General features: G+C 49.2%; 1 protein-coding gene across 2 annotated transcripts; it reads right to left on the reverse strand.

Moving 5' to 3' along the window:
* Positions 1-5,643: 5,643 nt before the first annotated feature.
* On the reverse strand, positions 5,644-14,621 carry CHRNG (cholinergic receptor nicotinic gamma subunit). Of its 2 annotated transcripts, XM_072640489.1 has the most exons (12): positions 14,494-14,620; positions 14,020-14,159; positions 13,764-13,808; positions 13,370-13,479; positions 12,473-12,628; positions 11,655-11,752; positions 11,174-11,374; positions 9,383-9,497; positions 9,038-9,152; positions 7,593-7,809; positions 7,077-7,210; positions 5,644-6,030 (listed from the first exon to the last, which is right to left on the reverse strand). In XM_072640489.1, the coding sequence occupies exons 1-12, from the start codon at positions 14,540-14,542 to the stop codon at positions 5,866-5,868; spliced, it is 1,545 nt and encodes a 514-aa protein (XP_072496590.1). In that variant the 5' UTR covers positions 14,543-14,620; the 3' UTR covers positions 5,644-5,865. The 2 variants fall into 2 exon arrangements, with proteins under 2 accessions (XP_072496590.1, XP_072496591.1); XM_072640490.1 differs by lacking the exon at positions 12,473-12,628 and having other exon boundaries at positions 14,494-14,621.
* Positions 14,622-16,372: the final 1,751 nt, after the last annotated feature.

The raw sequence follows: 16,372 nt of genomic DNA on the forward strand, positions 1-16,372 counted from the left end.
GGCAGTCACTTCCCCAAAGCTCGGCTCTGCACATGCCACCCCCTCCTCGGCAAAGCCCAGGCGCCCCCTTCGTCTCCAGCATCCAATACGGGGGCTTTGTTTGGCTTCCAAGCCCCCCCACCCTTGCAGCTGCCCCCGGACCCTCCCTCTGGGCTCTGGGCATCTCTCTGGCCATCCCCCAGGCCTGCAACACGCCCCTCTGCTCTGACCACTGACCTCCCCGGCCTCCTTTTGGCCCGCCCCCATCACCTCCTATTTATCCCATGTGTTCCTTTATATACATTTGCTTATATGTGTCTCCACCTTTAGATTGGGAGCTCCTGGAGGGCAGGGACCATCTGCCTCTTTTCATCTACCTGGTGCTTATACAGAGCAGGGTATACAGTAGGTACTTAATAAATACTTATCGATCAATGATTGTGGTGTCTACAGTCCCTTCCAGCTCTAAAATCTATGATCTTTCACCTTGCGATACCTTCCAGTCTTTTCTAGCAGTTTAATTGTGAAAGAGAAAAGAAATGTGGGGCATTGGCTTGAGGGGATGCTAAGGGAAGGTCAAGAGTTTAGGCTTGGGGTCTTCGGATAGGAAACTGAAAACAGCAAGGACAGGTTCTGCTTCTGAAGGAGTATGATGGGGATGGGATCCAGTACACAAGGGTAAAGTTTGGCTTTGCCTAGGAGACAGACACATGGTCCTCAGAATCCAAAGGGAAGGAGGAGGAGATAAGGGATGCTTAGAGCAAGGGTTTGGGGAGAGGGTAGGACACAGTTAGGGTTATTGTGAATACCTAAGTAGGAGGCCAAGTCTTTTGATGACCAAGTTTGGACAAGGAGAGATTTATAAGACTTGAGAAAAAAAAGGGAAGTTTTGAGAAAAGCAACAGATCAAAATAAAAAGATTGTCTCAGGGCCCAGTTGAGATCAGGTCACATAAATCTGTAATGGACCCAGTAAGGCAAGGTTGGATGACCTCCTCCGTTGGCCACAAGGAACAGAGAAAATGAATGGTACTGGTAGGAGAAAGGGACAAGGAAATTCCATGTAGAGGTCAGGTGATAGCTGAGCTGTTTAATTCTAGTCTGAAGACTTCAGAGGAGAAGCATGAGGCCAGATGGAGTAAAGAGGAATGAGTCACATGGATACGTGGAAGTTGTGGTCAGAGAAAGGAACTTCTGAGTTCTAGATCACGAAGGTAAACCAGTTCTGGATGACAGTAAGATCAAAAGTATGAGCACCCCTTAGAAGGAGGAGGCCAGGGTGTCTGAGGGGAAACAACACACACATTGGAGTCCTTGAGTATGTCAGCAGGAGTTGGGCTTGAGACCATGAGCCAGATACTGAAGAAAGGCAGTGAGTGTGGAAAATTTCAGATTCAGAGTCAAAGGACCTGGGTTAGACTCCCTGCCTCTGTGACTTTGGGCAAGTCCCTCAACTTTTCTGAGCCTCGGTTTTCTCATCTTTGAAATGATGGAATGGTAATACATAACTTTTAAGGTTCCTTCCACTTTCAAATTTATTCTGTAATATCTGGGCTCAATCCCAACTCACAGAGCTGTTAAGCCTATGGATTTGCATTTACTTAAAATTGTAGCTGGGGCCCCCACAGGTGTGTTCACTTTTAGTGATCAGCCAGAAGACATGAGTGAGAAGATATTGCACCAGATTTCTGACAGTATCAGAGGAGAGAAGGGAGTATATTAGAGAGATATTGCAAAGGTGATATTGACAGATCTGGCAACAGATTGGTTGTGGGATGTGAGAAAATGAGGATGACACCTAGGATGAGAGTCTATGAAACTGGAAGGATAAATGAACCTGTTGAAAATCAGACGTTTCTCTCTGCTTCCAGCTGTGACCCTTGGAAACAAGGCTCACTCTCTTTGCACCATACTTTTGGCTTAAAAACAAACAAACCAGGGCTTTCAAAATAGCTATAATAATAAAGATACTATAACCATCAACATAATGATAGTTAACATGTATTTAGGCACAGCACTAACTGAGGTACTGATGACTACAGGGCATTGTGGTCCATTGGCTCATTTGCATGTGACTGTTTTTAGACTTTTAAGAGATTATAACTGAGAAATTATAAATTAAATAACTAGTCAGGGTACCATGGGAAAATCATATAAGGATTGCGGAATCATAACCTGACAAAAAGTTAGAATTTTTGAGATTAAAATCATATTAGAGATGGATTGTTGCTTATAAGGCGACCCTGCATGGAGGCTGGCATTTTCAGCCGCAGAAAAGTAGAATAAAGTGAAAGCGAGGTAAGAGATGGCCAGCTGAAGACAGAAGTGAGAGCCAGCTGAGCACAGGCAGGTGAACGGACACATAAGAAACCAACAAGGAGAAGCAGGCACGTAAGAAGCAATTGTGGCCTGGGCCCACCTTGGACATCCCCTGGGCTCCAACTGTATGGCATGCACCAGATGCACAGCCTTCCCTTGGGGCTGCCAAGTGCTTCTCTCTGCTTCTCCTGCAGCTCTTGGTCTCTGTCTCTGTCTGTCTGTCCGTCTGTCTCTCCCTCTGTCTCTGTCTGTCTCTGTGTCTCTCTCTCCCCATTTCTCTGTCTCTTTGTCTGTCTGTCTCTCTCTTTCTCTCCCCCTCCACTCTCTTTCTTTCTCTCCCCCTCCTCTTTCTTCCTTTCCTCCCTTCTCTCTCTCTCTCTCCCTCTCCCTCCTTCCCTCTCCCCACTCCACTGTACTTTCGGTTTAATAAAAAGGAGGCTTTAAAAATAGCTTTTTAAACAATAGTAATAGGTAGCAATTAGCTCTTACTCTATCCCAGACACCATACAAAGCACCTCAGAGTTATTATCTTATTTGATCCCTGGAGGTAGGTGAGATCATTATTGCAATTTTACAGCTGGGGAAACTGAGGCAGAGAGAATTTTTTTTTTTTAAGTCACTTGCCCAGGGTTACACAGCTAATATCCGAGGCCAGTTTAGAACTCAGTGTTTGTCTCTTGCCTCATTCCTCAGATCAACAACAGCCTAGGGGCGATCGGTTTCTCAGAACAGACACCTGTCTATGCCCTTCCATAGAATCATGGTTAGAAGGCATTTATCAACAGCAGAGTTTGCTCTAGGTGTCAAGTTGCATCAGACATGGCCCAGGGCCCTTGCATCAGGGGAACACTCTCTGGCTTAAGCTAACTTCTTGGCCTGGTGCTTTGGTGTCTGTGAAAGACTTCAACCCAACTTACTGCTAGCATTTCCGCTGTCTCCTGACTACATTCTCTGAAGCCTGGCCCATGGCATTCATGGAAAGGCTATGTGTCCATTAGTTCCCAAACTGCCAGCCTTCCCTGGAGAGGACTATGGGAGGTTGGGGGGGGGCGGTGCGTTGCAGGAAGAGGGGCACAAAGACAAAGCTAAGCCAAGGACAAGCTTCTCTACCTGTCTAGACTTGTGTGTGGTCTCTCACCTGCAGACACAGCCAGCCCAAACCTAAGGGGACTGAGGACCTCCTTCCAATCCTCCCCATCCCCTGGATTCTCTTGTCTTCTGGTCATCTCCTAGCCTCCTTCTGTCGTATCTACTCTTATTTGGCTGGTCTCTAACAAGTAGATAACTGCAATCAAGTTATCTAGAGAGGGTGGTGTAGCCAGATGACAAGAAATGTCATCAGCAGGGACTGTGCCCCCTCCTCCCCCAGGCCATTATGCAGGGGAGCATGGGGACTCTATCCTAGAGTGATGCTGGCTCCATCTTACAGAACTTAGGATTTGGGCTTTTGAAGAAGAGATCTTGGGCCCAACTAGGGAGAGGCAAAGATCTCAGGCTTCCTTTGTGAGCATGGGAGGAAGGTCATGGACCCCCAGAAGAGCCTGCCCAGGACCATGAAGAGCTGGTCCAACACCCTCCATTTACTGAGGAGAAAACAGAGTCTCACAGAGGACAAGTGACTTGTCCAAAGCCACACAGTGAGTAAGTGGAGAGAGCTGAGATTCAAACTCAGGTCCTTGGCCTCTTCTGTGTAGAGAGTCATCATCAAAGACTCCTTCCTTTAATAAGAAACTAGGCCCCAGAGAACCAAAGGATCATGGGATCCTAGAGCTAGATCTAGAAGAAACCTTAGAGTCCAACACCTTCATTTTATAGATTAGGAAACTGAGGCCCAGAAGTTAGATGATTTGGTCAAGTTTACACAAATGGTAAACATTGGAGGTGGATTTGAACTTAGGACATCAGACTCCAGAGCCTGGGGCCAGCTCCCTGCTTCCAAAGTCCAACCGAAGTTCTCATAGTACAGTTGACGATTAATTTCCCTCCTTTCCCCCAGGAGGCAATGGGTACATAGCCATGTCAAAAAACAGCTGGGGATCCACATCAGCAGGGCAAAAGCCCCCAGTGGTACACAGTGGTCATCTTGGAGAAGTGCTCCCACCATGTTGGTGCCCTGGGGCAAAGTCTGGTTCTCTTGCCCATGCCAGTACAACCACAGCTCCTTAGCTGGTTGGTATTGAGTGAAATCAGGTTAAGTGAAGACCCCTCAGGCATGAATTTCCCAAAACCCCCACCCTTCTTGTCAAAGCCAAAATAACTAAGTATCTGCCTTTAGGGAAATAAGATGCTCCAGGATGGTGGAAAATCACTGAAGTTCCTGTTGCTCAACCTGGTGTACCCTTCCCCCTTCCTTTTCCCCTTCACCACCCCTTATGCCACCTCAGCACTCTTCCTTTAAAGTTCCATATTTGGTAACAAAAAACCCTTGTTGGTGAGCAACAATACTTTCCGTGTTCTTTGTCTTTGGGACAGATTCCCACATTTAGATTGTATGCCTGGATTCCCAGCCAATGGGAAGAGAGGCTAGTGGGCTTCTGCGTTAGGGACTATATAATGTTGTACTCCACCTTGCACTTCCTTGCTGACACCGCCCATGGTCTCACAAGAAGTTCCCCTTCTCATGAGATTGTAATAAATTCCTTTTTGCCTTCTATCTTGAGAAGCCTTTGAGTTTAATTTGAATAAGGGTTGCTGCATCCCACACAGTATCATAGTTCTTGGGCATATCTTCTCTCCCCTCCCAACTTCTAAACCCCTTGAAGACAATAGAAATTACATTATTTATCAATGTTTTTGCCTCTACTGGTATTTGGCCTTTAGTGACAAGTTTTAACATAGCTGCCATTTAAAATTGAACCTTAAGGTCTGTGGACTATTTTCCATAGGGAAGGGAAAGGCTTCAATGCCTCCACCTCAATGGATCAATCCATAGAATGAAACTGATGTTAAGACTTCCCTATGCCTCATCCAAGCGTATGGACAAGTCATTCTATCCACTGTACCCCGGGGGGTGTAGCTATCAGGCCCTAAAAGAGTGGATGCTCTTTGAGAACCCCTATGGTAATCAGTAGGTGCTTAATAAATGCTTGAGCGATCGAATGATCAATTAACCACTGGGCCTTTGTCTTGATACATTTCATTTGTCCAAGATGCCTTTATTAAGCACCTACTATGTTCCAGGAATTGTGTTAGCATACAAAGATATAGGTACACCCCGCCCCCCTGCCCTTAGGAAGCTTATACTCTACTAACAAAAGTTTGTTAAATTGGATTGAATGAAATTCCATCCTTGCTCTGGGAGGTCCCACCTGGGCCCTTCATCTGCATTCCCCAAAAACACATCAGGTGTTGTTCCAGATCTGTCCCTTTATTTCCCCCCAGATCACAGAGCTCTGAAAGATTCCATTGTGGAAACACAAACATCTTCATCCTCTTTCTTCCCATAAGAGGTGTCCAAATCTTGATGCTCCATGTTGGGAGCAGAATGTCAAGATTGGACATCGAAGGCCCAGAACCTAGCAGAGGGGGGCCCTTGATGGCCCTGCCCCCCCCCCACTTCCCATGACAGCTAAGGCAGGTAAGTGCGGGGATCTCCTGGGAAGGGGAGAGCAGGGACCTGGTTGTAGTGGACCAGGACAAAGATACCAATGGTACCGCAGAGGAAAAGAATGATCATGGCCAGAAAGCAGACTCGGTCCAGAACGCGGCCCACCAGCATCCACTCTTCATTCTCCTACAGCATTGGAGACAAACATGGGGCCGGCAGGCAAGCAGCCTTGTCCCTCCCTCCCCCTCAAAGACACTTTTATCCATTCATTCATTCATTCATTCATTGTATGTGTCCACTCATTTTTCATTCATTCAATATGTGCGTTTAGTCTGACATGAACTTCATGACCCCATTTTGAGGTTTTGGGTTTTTTTTGGCAAAGACACTGAAGTGATTTTCCATTTCCTTCACTTAGCTCATTTTACAGATGAGAAAACTGAGACAAACAAGGTTAAGTGACTTGCCTGCGTTCACACAGCTAGTAAGTATCTGAGTCCGGATTTGAACTCAGGAAGATGAGTCTCAGCCATCCCCTGTGCCACCTAGCTACCCCATTCATTCAAAAAGCATTTATAAAGTACCTACTAACTGCCAGACCCAGGAGATAATAACTAGACCTGTAATTTTTATTGGTACAAGGATCATCCAGGTGAGGAAATTCTACCAAAGCAGACTGGCATCTTCAGTGCAACTGAGCTGCTTGAGGCCTTGGAGGACAAGTGGTTCCACAGAGATCCAGGAAGTATCAGAGGCTGGATTTGAACTCAGGTCTGGCTCCAGTTCACTATCATAGTAACTGCCCTCCAGGGGCTTATATTTTGTTGTGAAGAAATGTTACAGGAAGACTGACTCAGAGCTGCAAGGGCCCTCTGGAGGCCACCTAGGCCAACCCCTTTGTTTTACAGATGAGGAAACTGAGGCTCAGAGAGTGACTTACCCAAGGTCACATAGAGAGTAAATAAATACAAAATGTGTAAAAAGTAAATAAATGTAAGGTAAGACTGTATGGTCCCTGAGGGCAGGAGCTGCATTGTTTTTGGTCAGCACAGCCATGCCTGGCCCAGAGTAGATGCTTAATAAATGACGGTGCCTGATAGGAATGAGTTTGCAGTTGGTGGGGAGACAGTTCTAGCCTTCTTCACCTTCACCTCCATCCTCACCCTCCCTCTGCCTTCTCCAGCTTTCCAGTCCCTCCCTTGCAGCCCCAGCCTCTCCCTCCCCCCACTCACGTTCTCAAAACGTCTCTGCTGTCTCCTGGTCCAGGCAATGTGATTGCAGGCATCCACACAGGCCTGGATGGCGGGGCCTGCCTGCTTTAGACTGGCACAGAATTCCTGACTGTGCCCAGACTCCAGACCGTTCCCTGACAAGAAGGCAAGGGGAGAAGGAAATATCTGAGGGCATAGGAGATCACGGATCCAGGCTAGGGAGGACCTCAGGGGTGGCCCCCTCCCCTTCCCTCTCCTTGCCTTCCCCTCATTTTGCAAAGGAGAAAACTGAGGCCCAGAGAAGAGAGATGACTTTGCCAAGGTCATGTCAATGGTATACATCAGAGGTGGGATTTGAACCCAGGTACCCTCTGGCCTCAAAGCTGGCCAGTCCCCTTCCCTCTGAACTGGTCCATCTGCCCAGTCCAGGACGCTTACTTGACCCCTGCTGTTTCCCCTTACTTACACCTACCTCCTGAGCCTAGTACACCCCTGGGGCCTCCACTGCCTCACTGCAGCCCTCCTCCCTTCCCTCACCTATCTTTTCCAGGGCAGCCTTCACCAGCCCATCCCTCTGCCATCGCTGCTGGAACACGAGCTCAGTGCAGGGCATCCACGGGGCAGCCTCCTCTCCAGAAAACTCTGTCCCCCTAGAAGAGCCATTCTGGAGGTATCGGGTGAGGCGTCTGGGGGCCAGGTGGCCCAGGGGTCTCATGTGCATCTTGAGTAGCCGAGGCAGTAGGTACAGGAACACCTGGGGTCAGATGAGAGGGAGGGTAAGGTCAGGATTCTCTGAAAGTCTGGATCAAAGGATTCTTGGTTTTAGGTGGGGATGAGCAGCATTTGACTGGGACAATGGGGTGGCATAGAACACAGAGTGTTAGACTTGGAGTCAGGGTGACCTGAGTTTGAATCCTGCCTCAGACTTTTACTAGCTGTATGACCCTAGGCAAGTCTCTTAACCTCTGTCTGTTTCCCCACCTGTAAAATGGGATAATAATAGTACCCTGTAATGTTAATGAGAGTTGCTTGATTGGGGGAGGCTTGTTTTGTAGGAAGGCCCACACCTTTTGTTAATTAATGAGGCACTGGGTCATGGACCCTTCAGCTCTGAAAAGTGTGTATATGTGTTTGCACATGAGGATGTGTTTATGGGGGTATATGGATGTGTATATGGGCATGTGTGTGTGAGTGTGTATATGGGGGTATGTTTGGTCATATCTGTATATGGGTATGTGTGTGTATGATATATGTGCATGTGGGGTATGTATAAGTGTGTATGTGAATGTAAGTATGTGTGTTTGTATGGATATGTGTGTGTGTGCATGAGGGTGTGTGTATAGGAATGTGTGTGGGTGTGTGTATGGAGGTGTGTTGGGGGGAGCAAGACCAAGGAGCAGAGAATGGGCTAGTTTTGCTGGAACATAAAGTATGGGAAGGGAAGTCTGGAGAGGGAGGCTGGGATCAGGCTGTGAAGGCCTTTAAATGCCATGTTGGGGGGTCATCTTAGAGGCAATAGGAAGATCCCTCAGGAAATGAATGGCAATAAGAGGGAGAGGGTGGGTGGGTGCATTGAGCACCAGTAGAGGGAAGAATGCATATAGGAAGTTGGGACACTGGGCTAGAAGACGGCCTAGAATCCAGGTGGGCCCCATACCTGAGGAAGGAGATGTGGGGCAGAGCACAAATGTGTGCATGTGGTGGTGGTGGTGGGGGGTGACTCCAGGCAGAGGGGCCAATAGAGAATGTGTAGCTGGTGGATCTCTTGGGTTTGGGCCAGGATTAATGAAGTGTCTACGCCTTCTGGCACAAATATTCTGAGACTTTGAGAGCAGGTATGGGAGAGCTCTCTAAGGAGGGGCAAACATGTCCAGATCAGAACCTGGTGCTCACTAATGAGTTCAACCTATGGGAGGCCCAGCCTGGGCCACAGTGAGACCCAGTCTGAAAAAGGGGTCAAGGAGGCATGGCTATAGCCTTACCCTTCGGACCCCTCCAGCCATGGAGTGAGTGTGAGGTGATCTGAGTGAGACATTAAGGACGATCACAGCGTTCACCACAATTAGAATAGTCACCACCAGCAAGAAGGTCAGGTACCTATGGAAAGAGAGGAGGTAGGAGCCAGGACTGGTCCTCGGCCCTCTTCCTGGGAGGACAGGATCCCAACCCTCTCTCTTACAAAGTGAGACAAGATGGAGCCAGCTCAGAAACCCTGCCCAGAGCTCCTGAGGAACAGTGAGGTATCTTGGGAATATCTCAGAAAGAGTGGGAGGTCTCATGCATGAGGAGATAGGGCAGGAGGGAGTGAGGAGGAAAGGGATCCTTACTTGCTAATGAGGGGGACAGCCAGAGAGGTCTCAGGCACCTTCTTAGCCACCAGGAAAAGGAAGACGGTCTGGGCAAGTAGGACGTTGATGGAGACGGTACACTTCTGCCCCCCAGCTGGCCCACCCAGAGAAGATCCAGGTCAGAGCAGCTGCTCCCAGGAAGCTCTCCTCAACCCCCCCCTTCTAACCTCCACCTCCATGGCACCAATTTCCCCAGAAGGAGCCTCACTGTGATGTAACAAAGTTTTAAATTCAACAGTCTTTGGGATATATTTGTTGGGATCTGTACAGTTTCTGAAGAGCAATGCCTCAGAACTGTTCTTATGTGGCTTTTAATTATGAAGGTCTGAGGGCTACTGATGCTAGCTGGGATGTCCTGTGTGGGGTCTTGCCCTCAGGAAGAGGCTTTCCTTGACCCTTACCGGAGCACATGGGCAGCATGGAATAACTGAGGAATGATCCTGAGCAGAGGACATGTTTCAGTTAACTTGGGTTAACTTTCTCTTATTTATTGTATACATGTTATGTTCATCCTTCATTTTCGAAGAAGACCATGCCATCAGAGAAATGATGACATGACTTGCACTGATCTTTGTTTTGAGTGAGGAAGGGTTGTGCAAGATCACCAGCCTCACTTTCTCCTCCTGAGCCATCTGGATCCAGTGACCAGATATTCATCAGGTGGCCCAGGATGCAATGGGAGACCTTGGCCTTTTAGGCTAAGAACTTTTCAGGTACTCACTTAAAGTGAGGTAATGCCCATTCATCGAATAGGCCTCTGTGGTGGGGGAGGGGCTCCCCTTTCTCACAATACCCAAGCTACTAAGCTTCAAAGTTGATAAAGTACTTTACAAAAATTAGGGCTCTGCTGTCCTCCTTACGCAGATAGGGTAACTGAGGCAAATGCACCTCTCTGAACCTCAATCTTCCTGCAGCTATGGATTAAAATCCATGTATCCTCAAGTTTGGCTCCAACAAAGAGATATGAGTATGTACCCCCCTCCTGTCATGCAGAAGTGGGGGGCTACAGGCACAGACTATTGTAAATACTGTCAGACTTGACTGATATGTTAGTTAATTTTGTTGGACTTTTTTTTCTTTCCCTTTTTTATTCTATGTTATAAGGAATGGCTGGAGGTGGGGATTGGCAGTGCAGAAGGGATATCTTGGAAAATGAAGGTGAAAGAAGAAAAGGATCTTTAATAAACACTTATTATGTGCTAGGTGGACTTTGGCTAAACCGTGGGAATGCACACACCAAAAGGAAGACAAGGAGATGTAAATAACTCGTGACATCAGTGAAAAAGGCACAAAGAAAGAAAATCCAGGATGCTGTGTTTGTATCCCTAGGGCTTAGCACACAGTAGGAGCTTAATAAATGTTCATGGACTGACTGAGCCCTAACTTGAAGGCCAGTTCTCTTGCCATTGCTCTGCTGCCTAAACCCTCTGCACCATTGATTTAGAGCTGGAAGGGGCTTTAGAGGTCACGTTGACCAGACCCCTCATTTAACAGATGAGGAAACTGAAGGTCTAAGAGGTGACAGGTCCAAGATCACAGATGACTAGAAGAAGTAGGTTCTGAATGCAGTTCCTCTGGCTACCTATCCAGGGCTCTTTTCCCTGCACTGTGTTCTGTGAAGAGCACCTCCCCCTGCCCCCCTAGCACAGTCACCCTTGGAAGTGGAGGGGTTTGGATTGGATGATCTCTAGATTCTCTTCTCAATCTAGACCTCATGAGCCACCAATAAGTGACCCGGGTAGCTGCCCCTCAGGAGCCAGGGGCTCTCACCTTTGGCAGGTAGAAAGTAGATGAGAATGGCCAGGGAGGAGATGAGCACACAAGGAGCAATGATGTTGATGATGTAGAAAAGGGGCTTCCGCTGAATGAGCAAGTAGAAGACTACCCGCTGGTGCCCAGCTTCCCCCGGGGATGCTGGGGGATCCAGGAGTCTCTTGGCAGGGCGGTGCTTGATAGCCCACTCCCCATTCTCTGTAGGTGGCAGAGGGATGGCAGAGGTTGGAAGATCTCCTGCCTTGGTCCAGAGGTTCTGCTATGAACCCCACTCGACTTCCTTATATACCTGTCTAGCATGCTCCAGCCCTGGTACAGTGGCCATCACACCCTAGGGAAATTGAGGAAATGGAAGCAAAGAGGGGAGCCCAGATTTCAAAATGAGGGGACCATCTGTTCCTGAACTCAGAGTCGGGGTTCAGAGAAGCTGTGTAAGTTTGGGATGAGAGGGGCAATAACTGTGGAAGAATGGGGTTACCAGTGAAGGCTTCAGGGTCAATGAAAATCCACTCGACTGTCTGACCATCTTCCTTACTCAACTGCAAATCAATCTCGTTTGAGCTATAGGTCTGGGACCTTTGGGAAAAAGAGTGCAAAGGAAAAGAAGACCAGGTGGGGAAGGGACAGAGAAAGGAGAGAGAGAGAGAGAGAGAGAGAGAGAGAGAGAGAGAGAGAGAGAGAGAGAGAGAGAGAGAAGAAAAAGGAGGAGGAGGGAGAGACATAGAATGAAAAAGGGAGAGAGTGGAGGGAGGAGAGCAGGGGTAGGGGAGAAGTAGGAGAAAGGAGAGAGGGAGAGAGAAACAGACAGAGAAGGAAGTGAAAAACAGAAAGGGAGAGAGAAAGGGAAGGGAAGAAAAGATACATATAGAAAAAAAGGGAAAGGAGAGAGTGGGGAGAGAGAGAGGAGGGAAAGGAGAGTGAGAGAACTCTGAGGGATGTGCACCCATCCATAAACATTTATGCAAAGATTCTGTTTTCCCCCAATAAGGACTAATTCCAAGCATACCACTCCTTCCATAAAAATCAGACGCATAGAGCAATAAAGGTGGAAGGGACCTTAAAGGCCATTGAACCCAGTCTCCCCTCGCCCCATTTTCCAAGCGAGGGCATGGACTCAGAACGCTTGCCCAGTGTCACTCAACTAGTGAGTGGCTTGGCCCGGACTAGAGCTGGGTCTGCTGAACCTCAAGCCTGCATTCTTGCCTCTCCCAGCCCCCTCCCTCCAGTTGCTCCCCATACCCTCTCAGCCCCCTCCCTCCAGCTGCTCCCCCTCCCCTCCCAGCCCCAGCCTCTCACTGGAAAACCAGGGAACAGTTCTGCCAGTCGAAGGGGAAGTAGGTGACCGTGACGGGGCAGGAGGAGCGAAAGATGGCGGGTGGAAGCCAGTAGATGCAGCCGTTAGGGGACACAAGGACGTTGCAGTACAGGGCCACTTCAAACACGCCGTCCACACTGTTAGATGCACAGGGGGCCACGAAGGACCAGGCTCTGCCCAGCTGGCCCTTGGCTTTGGAATCCTCTCCCTGGCGGGTTCCCTGAGCTGCACCTTGTCCCGACGCCCTCCCAGCCTCCCCAGAAGACTTGCCCTTCTCTTGTCCTATAGCAGGATGGCCTAATCCCTGGCTTCCCAATTCAGACACCACCCCTTCAGCTCAGGGTTCCCCTTCTCTCCGGAATCCTCTCAGACTTTCCTGGATAAAAACCTTTTCTCAGACTTTCTTAGACCACTCTGTGGCTGTCTCTTTCCTCTGTCCATCTCAAACCCGATCCCAAACCCCAGGTTACTGCGACCTGTCCTAACCAGCCTCCCCACCTCCAGGAATGTAGGAACATTCCTTTTTGTTCTCCTTCTGTGCCTAGCGCAGTACTGGGCACAGAGCAGGTACTTCATAGTGTGGGACTGAATTGGATCTAATTGTAGCGGGCTATTCATCTCGCCTTCGTGCCCAGCTACTTTAACCCCTCCGCCTTCTCCATCATCCCTTTCCTCCCTCACCCACTCCCAGTTCCCTTCGAATTGTCTCCGAATCCCCTAAGCATTTAATCACAGGTACTTGAGCGCAAAGACTATCTCTAGGAGGGCGGGGACATCTAATTTGTGCCTGTGGATCAATGGATGGAACCTTAGAGCTGCCCTCCCGTTGCTCTCGAGCCCCCATCCTCACCCATTCAGTACCCCTTCCTCCAACTTACTTGTTCTCCAGAACGACGTCTGGCCGCCACACCATGGTGGAGGGTATTCTCAGCACCCACACGTCCTCATAGTCTCCGGGGTCCCAGCGCAGGCGGTAATCACACCATTGCTTCGGTAATGAAAGGCCGGGGAACCGGGAGCAGATTAGTTAGCAGCCGGGTCACACCGCCTCTCCATACCCCACCCCCTAAGTCCAGCTCCTGTGGCCCAACTTCGTGGTTCCCTGCCCCAGGACCCTGGCATTACTCTCAGCCCTCCCAGGACACGGGACTTGAACCAGCATTGAGAATGGGGTGGAGGAGGGGGCTGGAAATAGCAGCTTCTGGCCTGGAGCTTCCTAATGAGACCTTGGGAACCAGGGCTCCTGATATGGGGTAGGCAAGGGGTTCTTACCATCTCTATCCAGACATTGGTGGTGAGTGCTTCTTCCCGTTCATTCTGGGGGCATAAAGGGAGGCCTCAGCACCCCACTTTCCACTGCCCACTCCAATGTCCAGTGAGGAGGCCATTTAAATGACCCCTCCCACAATCTCCCCAGCAGGATTCCTTTGAATGATCCCTAGATGGACTCTGTCTGATTAACTCCATGTCTTCCCTAGCCATAGGGGGCAGGTGCACTGACCCTCCCTTCCTCAGAGGCCTGACTCACCAAGGAGATGAGATTGGTGAGGGTGAGCTTTAGGCTGACATTGACGACATCTGAGTCCAGCTCAGCTGGCCGCACATTTGGGTTATAATGTCTCATCAAGTCATCCAGCAGCTTCTCTTCCTGGTTCAGGCCTTGGACTCCTGTAATCAAGGATCTTGAGCCAGGAGGGGAGAGGGGAAAAATGGAGGAGGGAGAGGGGAGGGAGAGGAGGAGGAGGAGGAAGAGGAGGAAGAGAAGGAAAAAAGGAGGAGGAGAGAAGGGTAGGAAGGAGAGGAAGAGGAAGAAGAAAGGATGAGAAGAAAAGAGAAGAAAGACTAGGTAGAGAAGGTGGGATGAGCAGACAGGCACTAACACTGGAAGGGGAATCCTGGAGCGCGGCCCCCTATATCCATTACCTGCTCTCCGGCTCCACCCTTGTACCCTTGAGCCTCCAGCCCTGTGCCACCCTCCCTCCCTTCTCTCCAGCTTTGGTACCCAGGCAGCCAGCCAGCAGCAGCAGCTCCAGCTTCCCTAGCCAGGGCATGGTGAGCTGAGCAGGGTAGGGAACAGGAGGCGGCTTCCCAGCTCTGGGGGCAGATTCTGGCTTCTGCAGAGCTATCTCCTCTTCCTGCTAGCTCCCCCCACCCAATACCTCTCCCTCCCATCCCAGGCGCCTCCCTTCTCTTCTCCCACACTCACATTCACACACGCAACCCTCTCCCCAGCTGTCCGGCCACAGCATTGTCAGCTGTTCAGTCTGGGACACAATGCCAGGTTCAAGTTACCGGAAGGGGGATGAGGGCTGTGGAGGGTCCCTTCCCCCATGGCAGACACTTCCAAGTACCCCCATCCCCATTTCCAGGGGCAGGAACCAAGGAGTCACCTCCTAGACAGAGGGGATGGAAAGATACTGGTAGGAGAGTTCTAGTGAACAGCGGGGCTGGGGCTGCTGCCATGGCCCACTCCTGGAACTCGGGGCTCAGACAGTCACAGGAGCCCCAGAGCCCAGTCAGAGACCTGGGACCATATCCTGGCTCTCTGCCCCCAGGGTGAGAGACAAGTGACTGCCCAAGCTGCACCTGTTTTCTCATGTGTAAAGTGAAGGGTTGGAACCTGCTAGCCTCTTAAAATTCTGCATACTCCCAGGTACTGAACTGTGTGTGGAAGGGAATCTTGTGCTAGAATCAGAGGATCCAGAGCTAGACCTGACTCTGGATAGCCTATCACCCCCATTTTATGGAGAAGGGACTTGAAGCCACATGACAGCTGGGTGATTCAGTGGATAGAGCTCTGGGATAGAGTCAGGAAGACCTGAGTTCAAATCTGGCCTCAGACACTTAGTAGCTGTGTGACCCTGGGCAAGTCACTTCACCCTGTTTGCCTCAGTTTCCTCATCTGTAAAATGGACTGGAAAAGGAAAGGACAAATCCATCCGATATCTTTGTCAAGAAACCACTTGAAGTCCATTGAAGTTAAGCCATGCGAGTTCCCTGAGGGCAGGAAGCTTATTTTTGCCCTTCATGTTCTCAGCGCAGTGCCCTGTGCCTGTCACAGTTAAAATGGAATAAAAAACTTGCTTCTTTATTGCCTGACTTGCTCCAAGTCTTAGAGATTGGATAGAGTGACTGTTGAGATCTAAGTCACCTAACTTGAAATCTTGTGTTCTTGTCCCCACAGGCAACCAGGTGATTTGAAGGATGCCTTAGGGTCATCAGTTTGGATGGAAGGGACTTTCTAGGTCCTCTAGTCTAACCCATCTTGTTTTAAAAAAATATTCCTGAATAAAATCTGAATTTCTGATGCTTGGCATTCAAGACTCTAAGGAATTGGTCCCAACTTTCCTTTTCAGCCTTATCTTCTGTTTCATGGTTTTATGGGATCTGGAGCTGGAAGGGACTTTATAGATCCTCCAGCCCAACACTTACTTTTTACAGATGAGGGAACTGAGATCTAGGGAATTAGAATGACTTATCCAAGAGTACACAGATCCCAAGCACTTAATCCTAGACTTGAATCTTCCACCCTGACTCCAAATCTAGAACTCTTTGTACTGTCTACACTGGTTCTTCCTTTCTAACACTCTACATTCTAAGACTCTTCTAACGCACCCAGTCCTTCCTGCTTCCTTATCTTGTTCCTCAGCTTGGAACAATCAATTGTCTCTTCTGCCACCCCCCAACTCTCCCTCTTCTGGTCTTCTTCTTTCTTCTTCCTCCTCTTCCACCTGAAAATGAATTTTTGCTTAGAAACTAATATATGCTGGTTTTTATTAGAATTCGCCCTCTGGACACCTGCTGAAGGAAGTAACACACACACATGCACACACACAGAGACACACACATGGACACATTTGCACACACAGGCACACACATAC

The sequence above is a fragment of the Notamacropus eugenii genome, chromosome 2 (genome assembly GCF_028372415.1).
Source record: "Notamacropus eugenii isolate mMacEug1 chromosome 2, mMacEug1.pri_v2, whole genome shotgun sequence".
Classification (NCBI taxonomy): domain Eukaryota; kingdom Metazoa; phylum Chordata; class Mammalia; order Diprotodontia; family Macropodidae; genus Notamacropus; species Notamacropus eugenii.